The sequence below is a fragment of the Neltuma alba genome, unplaced genomic scaffold (assembly GCF_004799145.2).
Source record: "Neltuma alba isolate B1F8T4 unplaced genomic scaffold, ASM479914v2 tig00012375_pilon, whole genome shotgun sequence".
Lineage (NCBI taxonomy): Eukaryota > Viridiplantae > Streptophyta > Magnoliopsida > Fabales > Fabaceae > Neltuma > Neltuma alba.
This window is the reverse complement of record NW_021636873.1, coordinates 82507-99948: the sequence shown is the minus strand read 5'-3', so window position 1 is coordinate 99948 and position 17442 is coordinate 82507. Positions and strand designations below refer to the sequence as shown.

The 17442-nt window shown below is 36.5% G+C and overlaps 2 protein-coding genes and 1 pseudogene across 2 annotated transcripts; all 3 read right to left on the bottom strand.

The window, feature by feature from the left end:
• Positions 1-480: 480 nt before the first annotated feature.
• Positions 481-7375, bottom strand: LOC114726336 (PH, RCC1 and FYVE domains-containing protein 1-like). Its single transcript, XM_028912915.1, has 9 exons — positions 7075-7375; positions 5854-5940; positions 5239-5328; positions 5033-5119; positions 4733-4927; positions 2113-4185; positions 1773-1919; positions 1222-1580; positions 481-901 (listed from the first exon to the last, which is right to left on the bottom strand). Exons 1-9 carry the CDS (start codon positions 7132-7134, stop codon positions 787-789), a joined length of 3213 nt encoding a protein of 1070 aa, XP_028768748.1. The 5' UTR covers positions 7135-7375; the 3' UTR covers positions 481-786.
• Positions 7376-10788: 3413 nt separating this feature from the next.
• On the bottom strand, positions 10789-11550 carry LOC114726338 (glutathione S-transferase 3-like; annotated as a pseudogene).
• Positions 11551-16559: 5009 nt separating this feature from the next.
• Positions 16560-17324, bottom strand: LOC114726340 (glutathione S-transferase 3-like). The gene is made up of 2 exons (XM_028912918.1): positions 17004-17324; positions 16560-16901 (listed from the first exon to the last, which is right to left on the bottom strand). Exons 1-2 carry the CDS (start codon positions 17322-17324, stop codon positions 16560-16562), a joined length of 663 nt encoding a protein of 220 aa, XP_028768751.1.
• Positions 17325-17442: the final 118 nt, after the last annotated feature.

The window sequence follows — 17442 nt, the reverse complement described above, 5'->3', positions numbered from 1 at the left end:
TATGAATTAAATCCTTACGTGACAGCGAAAGAGAAATGTCGGTGTATTCTCCCGCATACAGAAGTAGCAATACCATATGAACGCATGCAGAATGATTAATTGATTAGAAAGTTTAGAACTTACTAGCAATTATTATTATTGTATATCGTCGTGTAATTTAATAAGAGCTAATATAAAGCATGCTTATTTTGATAGTATTTAATTTATCGCCAACGTATATAAAGTATTTGTTGCCGAAAGGGTTTTGTCATTCGTCTTTTTTCAGTCTGAATGCCTCGTATACCTCGGCATTGCAGGGCCCCACATGGATCATAAGCTTCCACTACAAAATAGACAGGACTATATATATAAATATATATATATATTCTTATTAGAGAATTAAGAAAGAGCACCGCTTTATCTTCAAGTCAAGATGATAAAATTAAGTTATTCCTTCTTTACAGTAACAAAGAAATAAAACTGATTTTATAGAGGCGGCACCGAGAAAAGCTTTATAGTATCGACTAAAGAAGAAAAAGACATTAAGAAACCTATCATGCGTCTTCCTCTAACATGACTGGTATTTCAATCTATGAATCCAAGGTTGAGATCTGGATTCATACATTCTCTGTGAGAGAAGAAAGAAAAAGAAAAAGATTCTTAGATACAAAGAGATCTAATCATGTTGTTGCAGTCAGGCTATCAGTTAGAGACTAGGCTCCCTAACATCATCACCTACCCAGTGTTGTATAGAAAAGCACTGGGAGAGATGAAAGACTAAGTATAGAAACTAGGGCTTATTAGTTATTACACTTGCTTTTGGCTGCTGTTAGTGTATCCTTCGATCCCATAATCACGGCACACTCTTGCTTGATTCTCTTCCCACCACTGCTCTGCTTCTTTTTCAGAGAATCGTTTCCGGCTGCAATCCAATCGTGTTAGTACCCAATTATGATGCTTTTTGTAGTATTACAGGAATAAATCCCTCACATTAACCAGCAAAACAGAAGAAAGACGAAGAAATCTAGTCTAGGCTTTGCCAATGATATTGGGCTCGAGCCTTGTCCTGAAGTAAATCAGAACTTAACAAGTTTTATGACAAGTAACAACCTCACAAAACTCATTAAGGTTAATGTTCCTTTGACCAACCATCATGATGCCTTCACCTTAAGCTACAAGTGTGTGGGCATGTGTGCGCACATGAAAATGCTATGACCAGAAAGTTGCAGTAGCAGAAGTTACCTGAATCTGACTCTTTTAAGGCCAATTTGGCCACATGGTAAGGAAGTGAGAGTGATGTACACACCGGGATCGTACTGTTCTATCCATTCATCATTTGATCCTTTCTTACCATCTAGCTGAGACTGCACTCCACTGGCTAGAGAATCCTCCCTGGATTTACCACCTTGGAAGATTTTGCTTCTACCAAATTTGGATCTTAATTTGTCAGAGAATACTATAGGAGAGTCAGATTGAATGTCTAAGTTGCAATCTTTTGGAGTATCAACATCCGTGAGCACGGATGAAAGATAAGGCACACATTCGTTTACCCCAACCTTTCCTTCTTGTACAGCATCGGCTTTTTCTGATTTTGTTTGAAGCTGCAATTGTTATAAGCGTTTAATGATACTCTGACGAAATTTTCCTCTTGTGATACCATAAAAACTTTAATGATAAATTGTGAACAACATCACAAGAATTTTTATATAAAGCAAAGATATGGATTAATGAAATAGACTCGTCTAATCTTACATTCCTGCACGAAACTAAATCAAGAGAAGAACATAACTCACTTTTGACGTCAAAACTTTTATGACCTCTTTTGCTGCCCTGCATTTAGCAGCTTCCTCCTTCGCCTGCGACATACTCTTCTCAATCTTTTGTTGACATTCTTGTATTATGCAGTTTTGGAGCTTACATTTCTCTTCAAGCTTCCCAGCCTATCACAACATTTCAAATACAAGCAACAGGAAGGGATTATGTTAAGTTTAATATACATACAGACACAAGAAGATGTGATCTCAAATAAGAAAAGAGCACATACAACATGTATCATATTTGTCTAAGCTAAATTAGGGGAAAAAATTTTTAGAAGACCAATGAAACTCTAAGTGAAAAATGTAGGGTTGCTACCATAGCTCTCAGCCTCTGAACTTCTTCTACAAGTACTTTCTCAGACTTTGGCATATCTTTCTCTCCATTAGGGATCCTGGATACTGTAGATTCTAGTCTCAACGGATTAGAAGAAGCTAATTTATTTTTCAATGAAGAAACGTGCATGAAAGAATTTTCTGTACAGTTTGTTTTAAATATATCAGGGCAGGAAACTTTCCCCCATTGTGGCATCCCACCCAACACTGAAGAAAAGTTTTCTACATGTTTCTGGCCTTCTTGTTGATTTTTCCAGTCCTTCCTTCCGCTAGGCATGTTTTTCATGTAGCATGATTGACTGAAAGATGACAGAGGACCTGGTGATACTGCTGTTTCCCCTCCATCTTCTGTCAGATCAGGAAATCTATTCCGGCGCTTCAGTTGCTGCATAGTGGTACAACTTTGCAACTTCGATACCTTAGGTGATTGAGCAATTCCTTGGCATTTATGAAAGCACTGATCACAAACCCGAAAAGCCTTGTTCCTACTCGGGGCTAGAGATGCATTTGTAACTTTGTTAGTGCTACATGAATTACAAAAGAGAAGACCGCAGTTATAGCAGTTATGCTTCTTTCTTCTGAACCCAAATGGAAGCTCACAGCTGCTACAAGCTGACTGGCCAGCAATAGAAACAGCTTTGTGTAAACAAATTGCAGCTGTGAAGCATGACCCACATGCAATACTCTCTATCTGCCTATCTTTTAGAGCCTCAACAAAAGAAGGTGAGTATCTGTCTTTAGTATCACCCAACCCTAACTGCCCATGTGTTCCCTTGCCCCATGTATAGACACTGCCTGCAGATGTCAACACAGCTACATGATATGAACCACATGATATCTGCTTAACAAACTCCTGTTTCAAGTGTCCTTGGACAAGAGTCACGGTCTTATCCTTAGCATGAGAGTTTCCTAGCTGTCCATGCACCTCACTTCCCATGGTAAAAACTTTACCCAAGTTAGTAAGTGCCACAGTCAACACTCTTCCACAAGATACTTGAACAAAGTCATAATCCACAAGTTGTGTAACACATGTTGGTAAAAGCTTCCTTCCATTATCCGCATGTCCGAGCCGCCCACCATCTCCATCACCCCAGGTAAATAGCTTACAAGTGCTGTATCTACATCGGGCAGTCATGATTTCTACAATAGCTGCCGTGTGCCATGATCCACAAGCAACAGACCTCACTCGCTTACCTTTAAGAGACTCAACTTCTTTTGGTTGAGAAATGCTCTGAAGATTGCCATGCCCTAGAATTCCAAAAGTACCATCTCCATATGTAAATAGTCTTCCACAGCAAGAGACAATTGCAGTATGCCATTCCCCACAAGCAATACTAAAAATACGAATTCCATCCAGAGGTCCCGAAAGTTTATGTGGTATCCACTGACTTCTACTTTTGGCATAACCTACAGAATCTGTACAACCACAATCATTTCCCCATGTATATACTACACCAGTGTCTGTCAGAGCACATGTATGATACTCACCACAGGCAACAGACTTTACATGGATCCCATTAAGAGAATCAACAATTTTGGGAGAGCTAACATCAATGTCAATTTTGTGCCCCAGCCTTCCCTCTTTCCCTTGACCCCAGCAGAACACTTCCCCTTGTTTGGTGACTAAGACAGCATGCTTTCCTCCTAAAGCTATATTTTGTACATCAAGCATCATGGTGGATTCCAGTAACTTTGGCAACGTACTATGACCATTATGCTGATTTACAGACCTGTTATTACCACCTCCTACTATCCCTTCACCCCATACCATGACATCCTTCAATATATTGTTTTTTCCTACATGAGAAGAAGTAGGAGGAGGCAGACGCCTATAGGATGAATTCTTCGCATACCCTGTGTCAGCATATATTGAACCATTTTTATTGACAAAATCTGGATCATCATGTGCAGAACCTGGGACTGTAATATCCATTGTGCTCCTAGAATTGTACGGGAAAGACTCTAAAGAATAAATACTATCAGATGCATCCGATAAGCCCTCAGAAAAGCATCTTTCTGAAAGTGAGAAATTAGGACTCGCATGTAAGCTTTGTACCTGCAAATGGAAACAATTTACTGTCATGATTAAATTGATAAAAGGAAACTTCACATCCACATTTTATTTCTGAGAAGTAAATATCATTGTTGATTTAAATTTTTTTTTAAAAAAGTAAAATTTAAGTAATTTAACATGTAAGGAAAGGTCGCAGCTGAAATGCAATTCAGATTTACATAAACATATTAGTGATTCAATTATGAATGCACTGAAGTAGTATTAAATGATATTACTCTGACAATTTAATGGTTAAACTGTTGTGACTTGGCTGTTTATGCCGAACCACATTTAGTTGGAAGCATCAAATGAAAACCAAAAGTACTAAACTGTCAGCACTATTGTGTTTAGATCGAGAAACAAGTTTGTTACATTCCAAAACCATAGAAATCAAAATTTTCAATCATTTGAAGAGTAATGGAGATTTTTCCCTATGATCAAGGAATGATCAGTTTTATTTTACCAAATATGCCTTCTTTCAAAGGGAGGACAAGAACTTACGAATTATAAAACAAAAGAAAAAATTAATAAAGCAGGAGGCATATGAAACCTGAGAAAATTCAACAGTCTCCTGCAGGAGACCAAGATTTTTCTTTCTCCGAAATATCCCAGCTGGACTATTTACACAACTCTGCACTCCTTTACGGGTTCTTAAACTACTTAACGGTCTTGAATGCTGTGGCCTAGACATCACAGCTCTCAATCCCACTAACCAAGAGGTAGCCTGTGCTTTGTCCTTGCATATCTAGATTAAAAATAAATAGAGATTTGAAGCAATAAATATTAGGAAGAAGAATTTCAGGGAAAAAAGTCGCCAAATAAGCATACTTAAGGAACAAACAAATCTTACCAAATCAAGTGAGCGTTCACCATTTGCATAGATTAGTGAAAATGAATGGCAGTCTTTTTCAGGTTGGCTTTGTCTCTGGGACCTTATCTGAAAAGGGGGAATCATTTGTTAGGCCAAAACAAAATTTTACATTTTTTTTTTCATTTCTACTCTAATCTTCAGTCTTGTGTCGACAATGTGAAAAGTCATGGATGTTTGTGACGCACATTTCCCTGCTCTTGAACAATTCTTGTGACTTCACTCAGTTGCAAATGCTTTTCTTTTTGCCCAGAACACCAAATCAAAGTTTTCTCATCCTGGAATAAGAGGGAAAGGGGCCAACTATCAGTGATTTTATTGTAATGCACAGAAGAAATCAGACAGATAGACAGAACTTGAATGAGGGAGACCCAGTTTATTTTCCACAACCAGAAGTATTTTAATAATTTTTGCTACTACACCAAATACTAAAGGCGGCAGGGTGGACAGAGCTAGTACCCAGCTGCTTACAAACTGCCAAGTTACTTTGGTTATATGGAAATACTTCTGGAAAAGTTATGTACAAGTGCAAAGAGTTTGACTGAGTTAACGCAACAGAAGTAAATTGACAAATTCATACCAGTTATCTTTTTTGTAGATTACAAATTCATAGGCAGCATCGCACCAATTAAAAACCAAGTGAAAACAGAACATTTGCACAGTTATCATAGCAACTTAATTTGGACAGTTCATGATTGAGATCAATGTATAGATATCAATAGAAGTCCATAGACAATTACTTTATATGCATTGTGAGTAATCAAAGTAATCCTTAAAATACATTCCATCTCATATATGCTTACTGGAGAAAGTCTAAAAAGGCAGAGCTTGGGTTTTCCTCTATGTCCACACTTCAGTAAGTATGCACCTTTCTTTATAGATACAATTGCCTGAACAGAGTTAAAACTCAGATTATCAGTTCTCTGAAAGGAGGGCCAATTCTCTCAATGATAAAAAAACACTCGAGAAAAAACTACCAAATCTAGATTCCAGATATCAGACATAGTGAAAATTCCTCAACATGAAAATGCTTGCAGATTAACTTCCATGCTGATCTGACCAGTAGAAGCACGCGCACCAACATGTATCTTAAGTGTGCAAGGACGCATGAAAAGAAAAGAGCGAAATAACATCTTGAGCACACTAACATGTGTACGAAGATTCTGATGGTGGAAGAAAACAGATTTCAGAAGAAAATTACATGAACCTCAAGGCGATGCATTCCATCATATGTAGTATAAAAACTCAATTAGGGAAACAATGAATAGAAAAACAAAGCTTCTTATCAATTTCACAAAACATAGGAAAATTCAATGCACCAGCATATGTAGATTTATAGAACCATCGATAACAGTCAGCTGGACAAGACACTAATAGATTTTAGGCATCAAATAGTTGCCTTCTAGCGATTCATATATATATATATATATATGGTGCTGGTGGAAGGAAACTGGCCACTAATTCCTGTAGTTTTTCTGGTTTCGAGAGTAGGAAATAAAAAACATCGAAAATCGATTTACAACGAGAACGCAACAATTCCACACACTGACGCCAGACTGATAAATACGAGGAGCTCCTGTGTTGGAAAAGCAACAAACTGGAGAAAGAACTGATAATAGTAAACCGACAACAATTTCAGAAATCCAGATCGTTTCATTGCGAGGAAATGATCGAATGCTTCACAAAGAAGATATGACGAGCGTAAGCGAAAAGTTCTGAATTTTGCAATGAAACCCAGTAATCAACTTTCAAAATCGGCACCCTCATTATAGTCCGGGCATATTGCAGAGAAAAATAGACTATACACATATCGCCAAACAACAACGAGCGCAAGGATGAATACGCCTCAAGCCTTGAACAATAACGCCAATGAAACCGAAAAAGATAAAAACCGCAGCGATTCACAACTTGGACGCAGCAGAGAAGAAACAAAGAAGAGAACTTGCTGAAACTAGTGGGATCATCATTTCAAAATTTTTTGTAAAGCGAGCTAGACAAACAGAATTGCTTCGGAAATACGAGACCTGTTCGACAGCTCTATCAAATGGGAATGCTGCAAAGGACTCGGCGTCACCCATTGTCATAATTGTAGTTCCATGGAAGAGAGAATGGCAGACAAAGGGAACAACATAAGAGGTCCTGCGTTTTCCAGCAGGTGGAAAAAAGAAACCTTAATCAATGAGCAGTAAGGATGCTGTACAGGGGAAGAAGACGAAGATGCTTTCTTTGAGCTTTTGCTTATGTCTGACGATGTTTGTCAACAGAGCATAGGAACGTCTTTAAACAGAGCGAAAGAAGGGGCTTGCTCTTCCTTTTATGGGTTCGCTTTGTCTATTAAGCTTCTGGTGTTTGTATCTGTTCCTTCCATTCACTGTCTCTCCACTTCGGAAGTCGTGCTTCGCAGAGAGAGTTCCATGAAAAAAGAAATCATATATATTATGCACGTGTACACCACATCACATGCCATTTTTCTCTTTTTGTGACTTTGGAAGGAAAAGACATTTTTCTCGCTATCGTTTTCATTTCTTTATCATCGCACTATTATTCACGGAACCAGCCTACGACTCGGGAGAAAAAAAAAATCATTTTTTTAGTTTTAAGTGAAAGTGTGAAACTGTTTATTTTCAAAATATTAATTTCCCGTTGGATTAAGTAAAGTAATAATAAAAATTTTGGACCCCCATTTGGATATTGAGCCAAAAATGCAAGCTTTCAATTGTCTTAATTGCCAACCATTTATTGCATTACGGCATCAATGACCACAGTTTTTTGCCCAGCATTGATTCCTTTACCCATAGAAAGAGAGTACAAAAGTTTCCATGTTTGAAACCAATTAATTAATTAAGAATTAAAGCAATAAACTATTGTCAACTTATCAGTATCAAAAATGGTAGACCTTGACTTTACAAAATGAAATGAGCTTAGGATGCTTAGCTCCAATTATTGAGTGATTAAGCAAAAAGTGAAAAAAAATGCTTGTATTGTAATTGTACACTGAAGGCGTTTGAAAGAGAATCAGCCTTTGCATGGACAAAGAAGACAAGAGAGAGAGAGTTGTTAGATGAAAACGGTGAATAATCTGAAGAACTTGAGATGTGTATCAGTAAATTGGGTTTGCTTCCAAAGTTAGGTTCGCCAAAGTCAGATAAACTCTGACAGTATGTGGGCCCACGTCGGTCCCAGAGACAGATCATTTTGATCTTTCAAGTGTTTGGATCTCTTTTTTGTAATTTTGTCGATTTTCGGTCCTTGTGTTTTGTTTATCTGGTTTTGAATCCTGTGTCCTCTGCATGCTCTTAAAACTATTCTGCTTCTTTCCCAAAATTTCTTTTGGAATTTAAGTAGTCCTGCACTGCAACTGCCGGGAACAGAACAGCTATTATTATTATTATTAATTAGTTTTTTGCCCCCAGGCTCTGTATTTTTACATGCCCACTTTATAGATTCTGTATTATTTGCTATCATCTTCCCCCTTATGGATAGGATATCCTTTCCCCTTTCTTTTCTCCTCTTTCTTCCGAATCCCTTCCAGTGAATTGTTATTCATTGTCATGTCCTTCACCCGGCACTTTGCTTTTTTTTTCTTCCCTTTTTTTTTAATTTACAAGATGCCCCTGCCTTAATTATATATTTAAGCTATATAAATTAAGTAATTGACTGGTCAGTCCATGCCTTTCAAATCAAATGAATAGAAGCCTGTCGCCAGTCAATGCCAAAGCATTGGTTTTTTTCCCCCCTCTCTCTTTACTGCTCCAGATTTTTTGGACATACTTTGCTACTTTTTTAATTTGAACTTCTGAATTTTGCAAGGAAAAAAAAAGTATTTTGATTCAAAATATATCATCATCATCATCATCTCAAGCGTTGCGGTAAATGGGGTCAGCTTGTACAATACAATCAGATTTTACTGACTGGATTTCTTGCTGGGCCGGTCTATGTTGCCCGGGGAAAAATATTATTGTTATCTTTTAATTTAAAAAAAACACAGAACTTTCTTTTTCAGAGCATGTGGGGGCATGTCCTTTTGTTTTACCACACAAGAGTATGACAAATTGTAGAAAAAAGAGAAAATTAGAATTTTTTATTTTTAATTATTTGACTTTAAAATAAATATTTTTGTTATTAAAAAACCAAAAAAAAAAATCTCAACCCACGTTAATAGATAAGACTAAAAGAGGATGTGAAAAATAGACTGCTCTTTCATAAGATTGACTAATGGCTTATTTACATCTGCTTATATTTTAAGTGTTTATAAATATTTTTATGTAAGTTAAGGCAAAAAAACTTTCTTCACATGCTTATCTCAAATTTTTCAAATCACAACTGAAAAACTACTTATAAATTATTTTAAACAAGTTCAAAACAAAATTTGGACAATCAGGATTTAATTTCTCTCTAATGTTTTGAATTCAAAAATTACCACAAAAAAAGGTGTCTGGAACTAAATTGAAGTCCATTTAAAAAACGTAAAAATATTACCATCTTGTAATTTATGTGTCAATCTGAGCATGCCTATGGAGCTAGTCTATATGTGAGCATATGTGCACCAATAAATTATTGAATATATATAGAGCATTAGCCGTCCCTGAAGTGATTACATGTAAATGTGGAAGCTAAAGAATAAATGTGTTTAGTTCGCATCATTGTTTTTCCCAAAAAAGGAGAAAGGAAGATAAGGTTGCATGCAGCCCCTATTTGAAACAGACCAATATGGTGAATTCCTACGCTTTCAATAGGTCTAGCCCTAATCATCTACTTGCTTTTCTAAATCACTACATATAACGCTATATGATATTTGACATGCTTGTGTCCAGATATTGTGAATCTAAATAAATAATTCAAAGTCACAGTCTTGTTTAAAATTAAGATACATACTGAATCCATGTCATTTTCGAATACACACACATATTTGTAAATATATAATATATTTGAATTTGACGCTTTGCATGCAGCTCAATTATATTTTGAAGTTTCAACCTTTCTTTTCAAATGTTACGGCGGAGCCACCTTATTAGTTGTTCGGTGTTTGAAATCCATAAACTGTATATTATTGGCTTTTGTCGACTTGTAAAGTTCTTTTCATTGTCCCGTATGCATCAATTATGTCGTTTTCTCTAATATTTTTCTCTCAGACTGCCTCTCTAATCGTTTTATTATTTTTTTTTACGCGAAAATATGTGTGTGTGATATGGTCAGTTATATGACAAACGTAACCCTGGCGGTTGCTTAATAATTAACTGAAACAGGATTTTATAAAAAAAATTATCATAATTAATTAATAAGATTAGTTTCAAGCTCACGGGTTAGTGCAATTTCTTCCTATATTCGTTACTGTCAGGTGAATTAGATTCATATTTAAACCCGTTTTTTTTTTTTTTAATGTTTCATTCACCCAGTTCAAACTACGTTGTTAGGCTTCAAAGAGTGCATCAAGTGATAAATATTTATTTCATGAAATTTAGAAGATGCTGATGACACTAACATGCATCTTCACGCGAGAGAAGATTATTTGTTCGGAGAGAATTATAAACAAGATCCAAATTATTACTTTTCTACACTGAAAGACTATATAGCTAGATGATCACATAGTTTGGTAAGCAATTCAACTTCGAGGCTGAGCTAAATAACCATACTTTGTCATCACTGCTTAGTCTTGTGGTGTAAGAAAGCTGATAAGTGGATCTTCATTCATAATTCTTTCTCTTCATCATTCATCTCATGAACAACTTTTTCCTGGATTAACCCATGATCTGGGCTAATTTGAGGACAAGCTGGTGAACTTTCTCTGGATCTGGATAGGTTTTGGCAACGGAGGGCCTCTGCAAGCATCTTTTCATCCAAGACGAGAGAATTTGGGACAGTGGTCTTCCAGTTTGAATCCCCCAATCTGCTCGTAAGCATAAAACCATGAAGACGGACCCAATGCTATAATGTCCACATAGCCAAATGCATTACCACCAAAAAAATCTTTATCACCTAGAGCCCCCTCCAGGTTCTTGACTACTTCAATCAAGTTCTTCACAGCCGCTTCCCGTTCTTCTGCTCCCTTGCTTAACCAGATTCCCTTTCCAGTCTCAAGTACCTGTGGAACAGTACAAAAAACGTACAAAATCACTGATGTAATTCAACGTAGAAGAGATCAGAAGAAACACATTTGTATAATTAAAACATGAGAGAGAAACCTACCGTTTTGTCAATATAGTCAGCCCAGAAACGAGCTTGGGCACGCTCGTATGGGTTGGTCGGAAGAAATGGTTTGGAAGGCCAGGCCTCATCAATGTAAGCAACAATGTTTGCAGATTCCAGTACAGGCTGATCACTGTGAAGCAACACAGGGACTTTCTTGTGAATGGGATTAGAGCTGAGCAAAACTCACTTTTTCCACCAAGCAGGTTCTCTTCCCTCCTCTCGTAAGCCACACCCTTTTCTTCCAGAGCGATTCTTGCTCTCAGGCAGAATGGGCTTGCCCAGAAATCTAAAAGAACAACTGCCTTTGACATGGTGTTATAGCTTTGTTTTGATCTCTCTCACTTTCCTTGTTGGTTGTGTGACGATAAGAGAATGGGATGGGGGGATTTAATATAGATGACTAGTTTAGTATCGAATTGATATCTTCAAGCTTGGCAACGTTACGTTGAAGGTTCTTGGCCTCGCCAATCCACTAACTTGCATCGTTCTCGTGAGTGTCATTTTTATATTTCTTTTCCCGTTTCGATTTCTTGGCCTTAATTACTTTCTTTCAGTAGAATTTGCCATCTAATGGAAGGTCATATTCTTCACGGCAGGCCAACAAGATCCATCATAGCAATTCTTTAATTATAAATTCGGTTCTTCTTTTGTTTCTTGTGCTGCCGAAAGAGACAAGTTAGTTTTTTCTGTCATTATTTCGGAGATTTATCTGATATAACGAGGATATTGATCTAGACGTTCTCAATATATACTTACAATTGGACTTGAAATGAGAACTTGGATTATAACACAGATAACGACAAGACGTTAGCAAGAGCTGAAGATCTGGGATTATTAATTAATTAGTCATAGCAATATAATTAACCGACGGATTTTCATTTTTCAATGTTCTTCTTGTGAGTAACTAACAATATTCTTTATTCAGATTCTTGAGTTCATACTGCTTCCATTTTTTTAAATATTATATTTAAAAAAAAGAGGTATAGTACAATTTATGAAGTGTTTATATGTAGTTCTTAAACATGAACTGATTGTTATTATATCAGTAAGAAGGGGTCAAATAAAAATAATTAAATATATTTCAATTAACAAAATTAGTGACAATGATTGCACAACGTGGTGCACGGCGTTCAGAAGCACAGCTCGTACGCTAAACTAAATTTAAAAAAGGATTAGCGTCTCAAAACATATAAAGTCACTTTAAATTTGTATTCCTTAAAAGGATATAAGAATCTCTTGCTCGCCCATGCATGAACCGGCTACCCGCCGAAAAGTTAAAAGTTAAAACTACAGACAAAATTATCATTTCCCTTTTTTGACGTGGACCCATTCATCAATACTAAAAATATATGCTCTATGCGAAGTTTACCACACTGTTAATTATTCATAAATAGCATTAAATAATTATTTGTCGGTTTTTTTATATAATAATGCATAAAAATGTACATTTTTATTACTTTTGTCTGATCCGTTCTATAAAGTTTTGGGTCTATGCATACATAATATGTTCATTTTCTTTCCGTGGTTGATCAAAATAGTTAGCAGCACGTAGACATGGTATTATTATTAAGAATCACAAAGACAATCCCGAAGTACCCCCCGCTGTGTGAGGATGAGCTGATCTCGATCAAAACAATACGATAATTATTTAATTATTTATTACTATTTTTATTCTTAATATAAAATTTAAATAACTTATTTATAGATATTTAAAAAAATTAGTTAAATTAATTATTTATAATAGATATTTATTGATTTTCTTAGAATAATTTTTCTATAACTACTTCTTGATAGAATCTTCTTTACTATACTATGTGCTGTTAATAGAGATATTTTTTAAAAAAAGTTTATAAATTTGAGAGGTGATGAAACATATTGATATCTTATATTTAAATAAGATTTTTTATCTTGTTTATATTTAGGATCGGAAATAATATTTAATAGAATAAATGTCGGAAAAAAGGCGAGTTTCATTTTAGAGGAGTGAGCCCATTTGGATACAAGGAGGACAAGGTGGTCGGTGTGGAACTGGCACAAGAGCAACAACAAAGCTCCACTTCCCACAAACTATACACAATCTCACACTTACGTAATAGAATTATACACACACATCACAACTCTGTTACGACACAGCACAAATACCTTATTTATTTCGTCTCCATCATTTCAGACAGCAACTTCACCGACCGTATATATGGGGAGCCACCAATTGTCGTAACATTCACTGTATAAACCCATGAATATTGCCCCCAACACACAGCGTTTGTGCTGTTTCTTAGGACCTACGAAGCTGTTTCTTTTGAATCTTTTATATTTCTCACCAACTTATGTTTTTGTTGAAAAGTCCAAGGGAGTGTCGCCAGCTCATGAGAAATGATTGACAAATGCGCAAATCGACCCACTTTTGAGCGATTTGATAGGTCTCTTCTCCACCCTGGGCCAACCCTATGAATATATCTCAACACTGATGTTGTCCATGTACAGCAAACCTATATGTACATATATTCAAAACACTGCACAGATCAAACATCGGTAGGCAAAATAGACAGAAGAAGATGAAGATTCTACATCCAACGTCAGATATGCTACCGCGACTAAAGAGGAGGTAAAATAGAATAAAAGTTCATGCATGATTTAGGTACATGAAAATGACTTCGAGAGAAAAACCTGGAACTTGAGATAGTTAAGTTTGGCGGAGACGACGTTGAATGGAGATTTGATAGCAGAGACCAGCACACTGAATTAAATCATTCTGGGAAAGTTTATAGTGATGTGAATAAGAAATTAGTGGTAAAAGGGAGTAGTTTGACATATTTATCAGGATGCTTCCTCTGAGGTCAGCATGCCACTTGACCGATTGGCTACAGAACTTGGCGATAGATCATGTATTGGACACCTTCAAAAAGACACTGTCTTTAGCCTGTTAATTTTCTTCGTTGGGTTTATCTTAATCATGGCACTTGGTCTACTTAACGTTGTTTTTATACCTTTATCTCAGTTGTTTAAGGTTCAATTAATGCTTCACAGAAATTTGACCCGCCTGTCTTTCATGTGAAATCCCATGTATCGATCTCTGGCTTTTTCCCAACCTTATATAGCCAATCCGACCGAATATTATAATATCTTTTGTGGTTGTCAAGGACAGAAATTCTTATTGGTTTTGACTACTTAATTGCATGTTGGTGATTAAAGGCCAAGGAGAATCAGCCAACACTTATTCATATAATAACAACTCGAACACAGCACAGGTTGAAATTTGAAGCTGTTGCTGACATAGTGACAAAACTTATTTGGATCAAACTTGTGGACCATGTGAATGGCCTTGTTGTAAAGATAAATTCCTTAAATGGTTTGTTTATAACATGGATTAGACAACTTTGACCCCAAAAAAAACATGGATTAGACAACAATCAAAACGTATAACTTAAATATTATATTTAAACATTGAGGCCCTCAACTAATATGATTGTCTCTTAGCATAGTCGGTGCAAGGGGACTTAAGGGGTGTTTGGAAGCATCCAAAAGTCTTTCTTCGAAATACTTTTTAATAAAACGAGAAAAACTTCTCTACATATTTATTTCGTACACGTAAAAACACTTTTAAAACTATAGTTTTGATTTCATCCAAACACCTTTTTAGTAAAAAAAAAAATGCGACTTGAATATTTAATCATTGAGATTTTCTCTCAAATATATCAATCAGTTTAAGACATGTTGCAGGAAAAAGCTGCTTGGACCAGTAGAATGAAATCGCCCCAAAATATGAGTGTGGCCCAATCTGTTATAAATTAAGATGGTATTTCAAATCTAAAGCAAATTATCTAATAAATTAATTAGGATAACCTTCACAGATAAATTTATTTACCCAAAAAAAAAAAGCGATTAACATTTGGATTCAATCATAAGAATGAACATGTTTAAGTTAAAATAATACTCTCTGATCTTATTTATAAAACATTATATTACTAATCCTATGTCTAATAAACTATTTATGACTCATTTCAAAACAATGTTCTTATCTCCTTTTTTTTCCGCTTAAATAATGTCTTTCCATTCTCCTCTTCCCCTTTTCTCAGAGAGCTATATCAATTAGCAACCAAAAGATAAATTTAGGAAGGTAAAAATTTATGACACTCAACTGATTAACTATAACTTCCTTAATCTCATGTATAAAAGTATTTAACTTGGTGGGACGGGACATGGAAGGGAATGTGTTAATTGAGACTCTTTGTCCTGATGAAAAGCTAGGAATTAAATATATATTTATTCAGAGAAGGAATAATCGAGGGTATGAGAGGAAGTTTGGAAAGGAACTATCTGTCCCTCCCCAATAGGCTTCTTAAACACACTCGTGAATTTGATTGTCTATGTATACAGCCCAGACAAGCGCATGCCTATACGGAACAAGTTACAAAACATGGGCTTTAATTCCCCTGTTGCTCTCTCTGTGTGTGCGTGTGTGAGAGAGAGAGAGATGGATTAATGTGCTGCACTCCTAGCGCCTGCGGGACTGTATGAATGAATATTAATAGGCATGTTAGTTTGTCAAATGAGTCCGAGGTGGGATCCATGGCCATGAAGTTGTCTGCTACCCCCAGACATGGCATGATTGCAATTCTTTGGACCTTTGCTCTGTCATTCCTCCTCCCTGCTTCACATATTCTTGCCATGGATTCCCCCTTTCAGCCTCTCACAGTAATTTTGTTCCCTACTTCCAGTTTCAGTCCTTTATACTATTCTATTAGAGTATTCCACTGTTCATTTCCTTTCCATTTTACGCTACAGCCTGCATCTCTGGGTCGTACCATCCAAAGAATTACAGAAAAGAGTAAATAATTTTTCGTGCACCAGTCAGAGTAAGAAGAGAAACGGGGGAAAATAGATAAGGACAGTCATATTTGAAACCATTTTTTATTTTTTATTTTTTCCCCCCCATGTCAATGCCACTGGCTTTTATTCAAGGGTGACCCCTGGACTTCCATAAGCAAGTACTGCGTCAAAGGAAAAAATTTTATTTCATGAAATTTGGAAGATCCTGAAACAAGCTCATGATGAACAGTGACAACCTTGTACAACACCTGAGGTAGTTATTTGTTTAGAGAAAATTATAAGCAAGATCCATGTAATAACTTTTTTTTTTGTGCCGAATGACCAGATAACCACAGACACACAGTATGATATTCAATTCAACTTGGAGCTGAACTGGATTACCACACTCTCTGATCACTCAATCCAGAAGACTATAAGAAAGTTGATAAGTTGATCTCATCAATACATAATTCTCTTTCTTTATTCCTGCCATATGTGAATTTTTCTTTTGTTACCCCATGATCTCGGATAATTTGACAACAAGCTGGTGAACTTTTTCTGGGTCCGGATAGGTTTTGGCAATAGAGGGCCTTTGCAAGCATCTCTGCATCCAAGATGAGAATTTGGGACAGTGGTCTTCCAGTTTGAATCCCCCAATTTCCTCGTAAGCATAAAACCATGAGGCCGGGCCCATTGCTATGATGTCCACATACCCAAAGGCGTCACCACCAAAGAAATCTTTGTCGCCTAGAGCTCCCTCCAAATTCTTGACTACTTCAATTAAGTTCTTCACGGCCGCTTCTCGCTCTTCTGCTCCCTTGCTTAACCAAATTCCCTTTCCAGTCTCAAATACCTGTTGAACAATACAAAAAACATACAAAATCAGTGATGTAATTCAACGTAGAAGAGATCAGAAGAAGTACATTTGTATAGGCAAAACATGAGAGAGAGCTACCGTTTTGTCAATATAGTCAGCCCAAAAACGAGCTTGTGCACGCTCGTATGGGTTGGTCGGAAGCAGAGGTTTGGAAGGCCAGGCCTCATCAACATAAGCAACAATGTTTGAAGACTCCAGCACAGGCAGGCCATTGTGCAGTAACACAGGGACTTTCCTGTGAATGGGATTAGAGCTGAGCAAAAGATCACTTTTTCCTCCAAGCAGGTTCTCTTCCCTGCTCTCGTACGCCACACCCTTTTCTTCCAGAGCAACTCTTGCTCTCAGGCAGAATGGACTTGCCCAGAAGTCCAGAAGAACAACTTCACCTGCCTTGGACATGTTAGCTTTGATTTGATCTTTTACTTTTTCCCTTGTTGGCTGTATGATAAGAGAATGGGAGGGATTTAATTTATAGAGCAATAATTTAGTGTTAAAGTGATGTGTTCAAGGTTTACGA

Coding starts and splice junctions, on each gene's coding strand:
- LOC114726336 (XM_028912915.1), bottom strand. CDS start 7,134: ATGACAATGGGTGACGCCGAGTCCTTTGCAGCATTCCCATTTGATAGA. Junction 5,329..5,853: donor GCCTTTTTAGACTTTCTCCA/GTAAGCATATAT, acceptor CTCTTATTCCAG/GATGAGAAAACTTTGATTTG. Junction 4,186..4,732: donor AGACTGTTGAATTTTCTCAG/GTTTCATATGCC, acceptor TTCCATTTGCAG/GTACAAAGCTTACATGCGAG.
- LOC114726340 (XM_028912918.1), bottom strand. CDS start 17,324: ATGTCCAAGGCAGGTGAAGTTGTTCTTCTGGACTTCTGGGCAAGTCCA. Junction 16,902..17,003: donor CTGACTATATTGACAAAACG/GTAGCTCTCTCT, acceptor ATTGTTCAACAG/GTATTTGAGACTGGAAAGGG.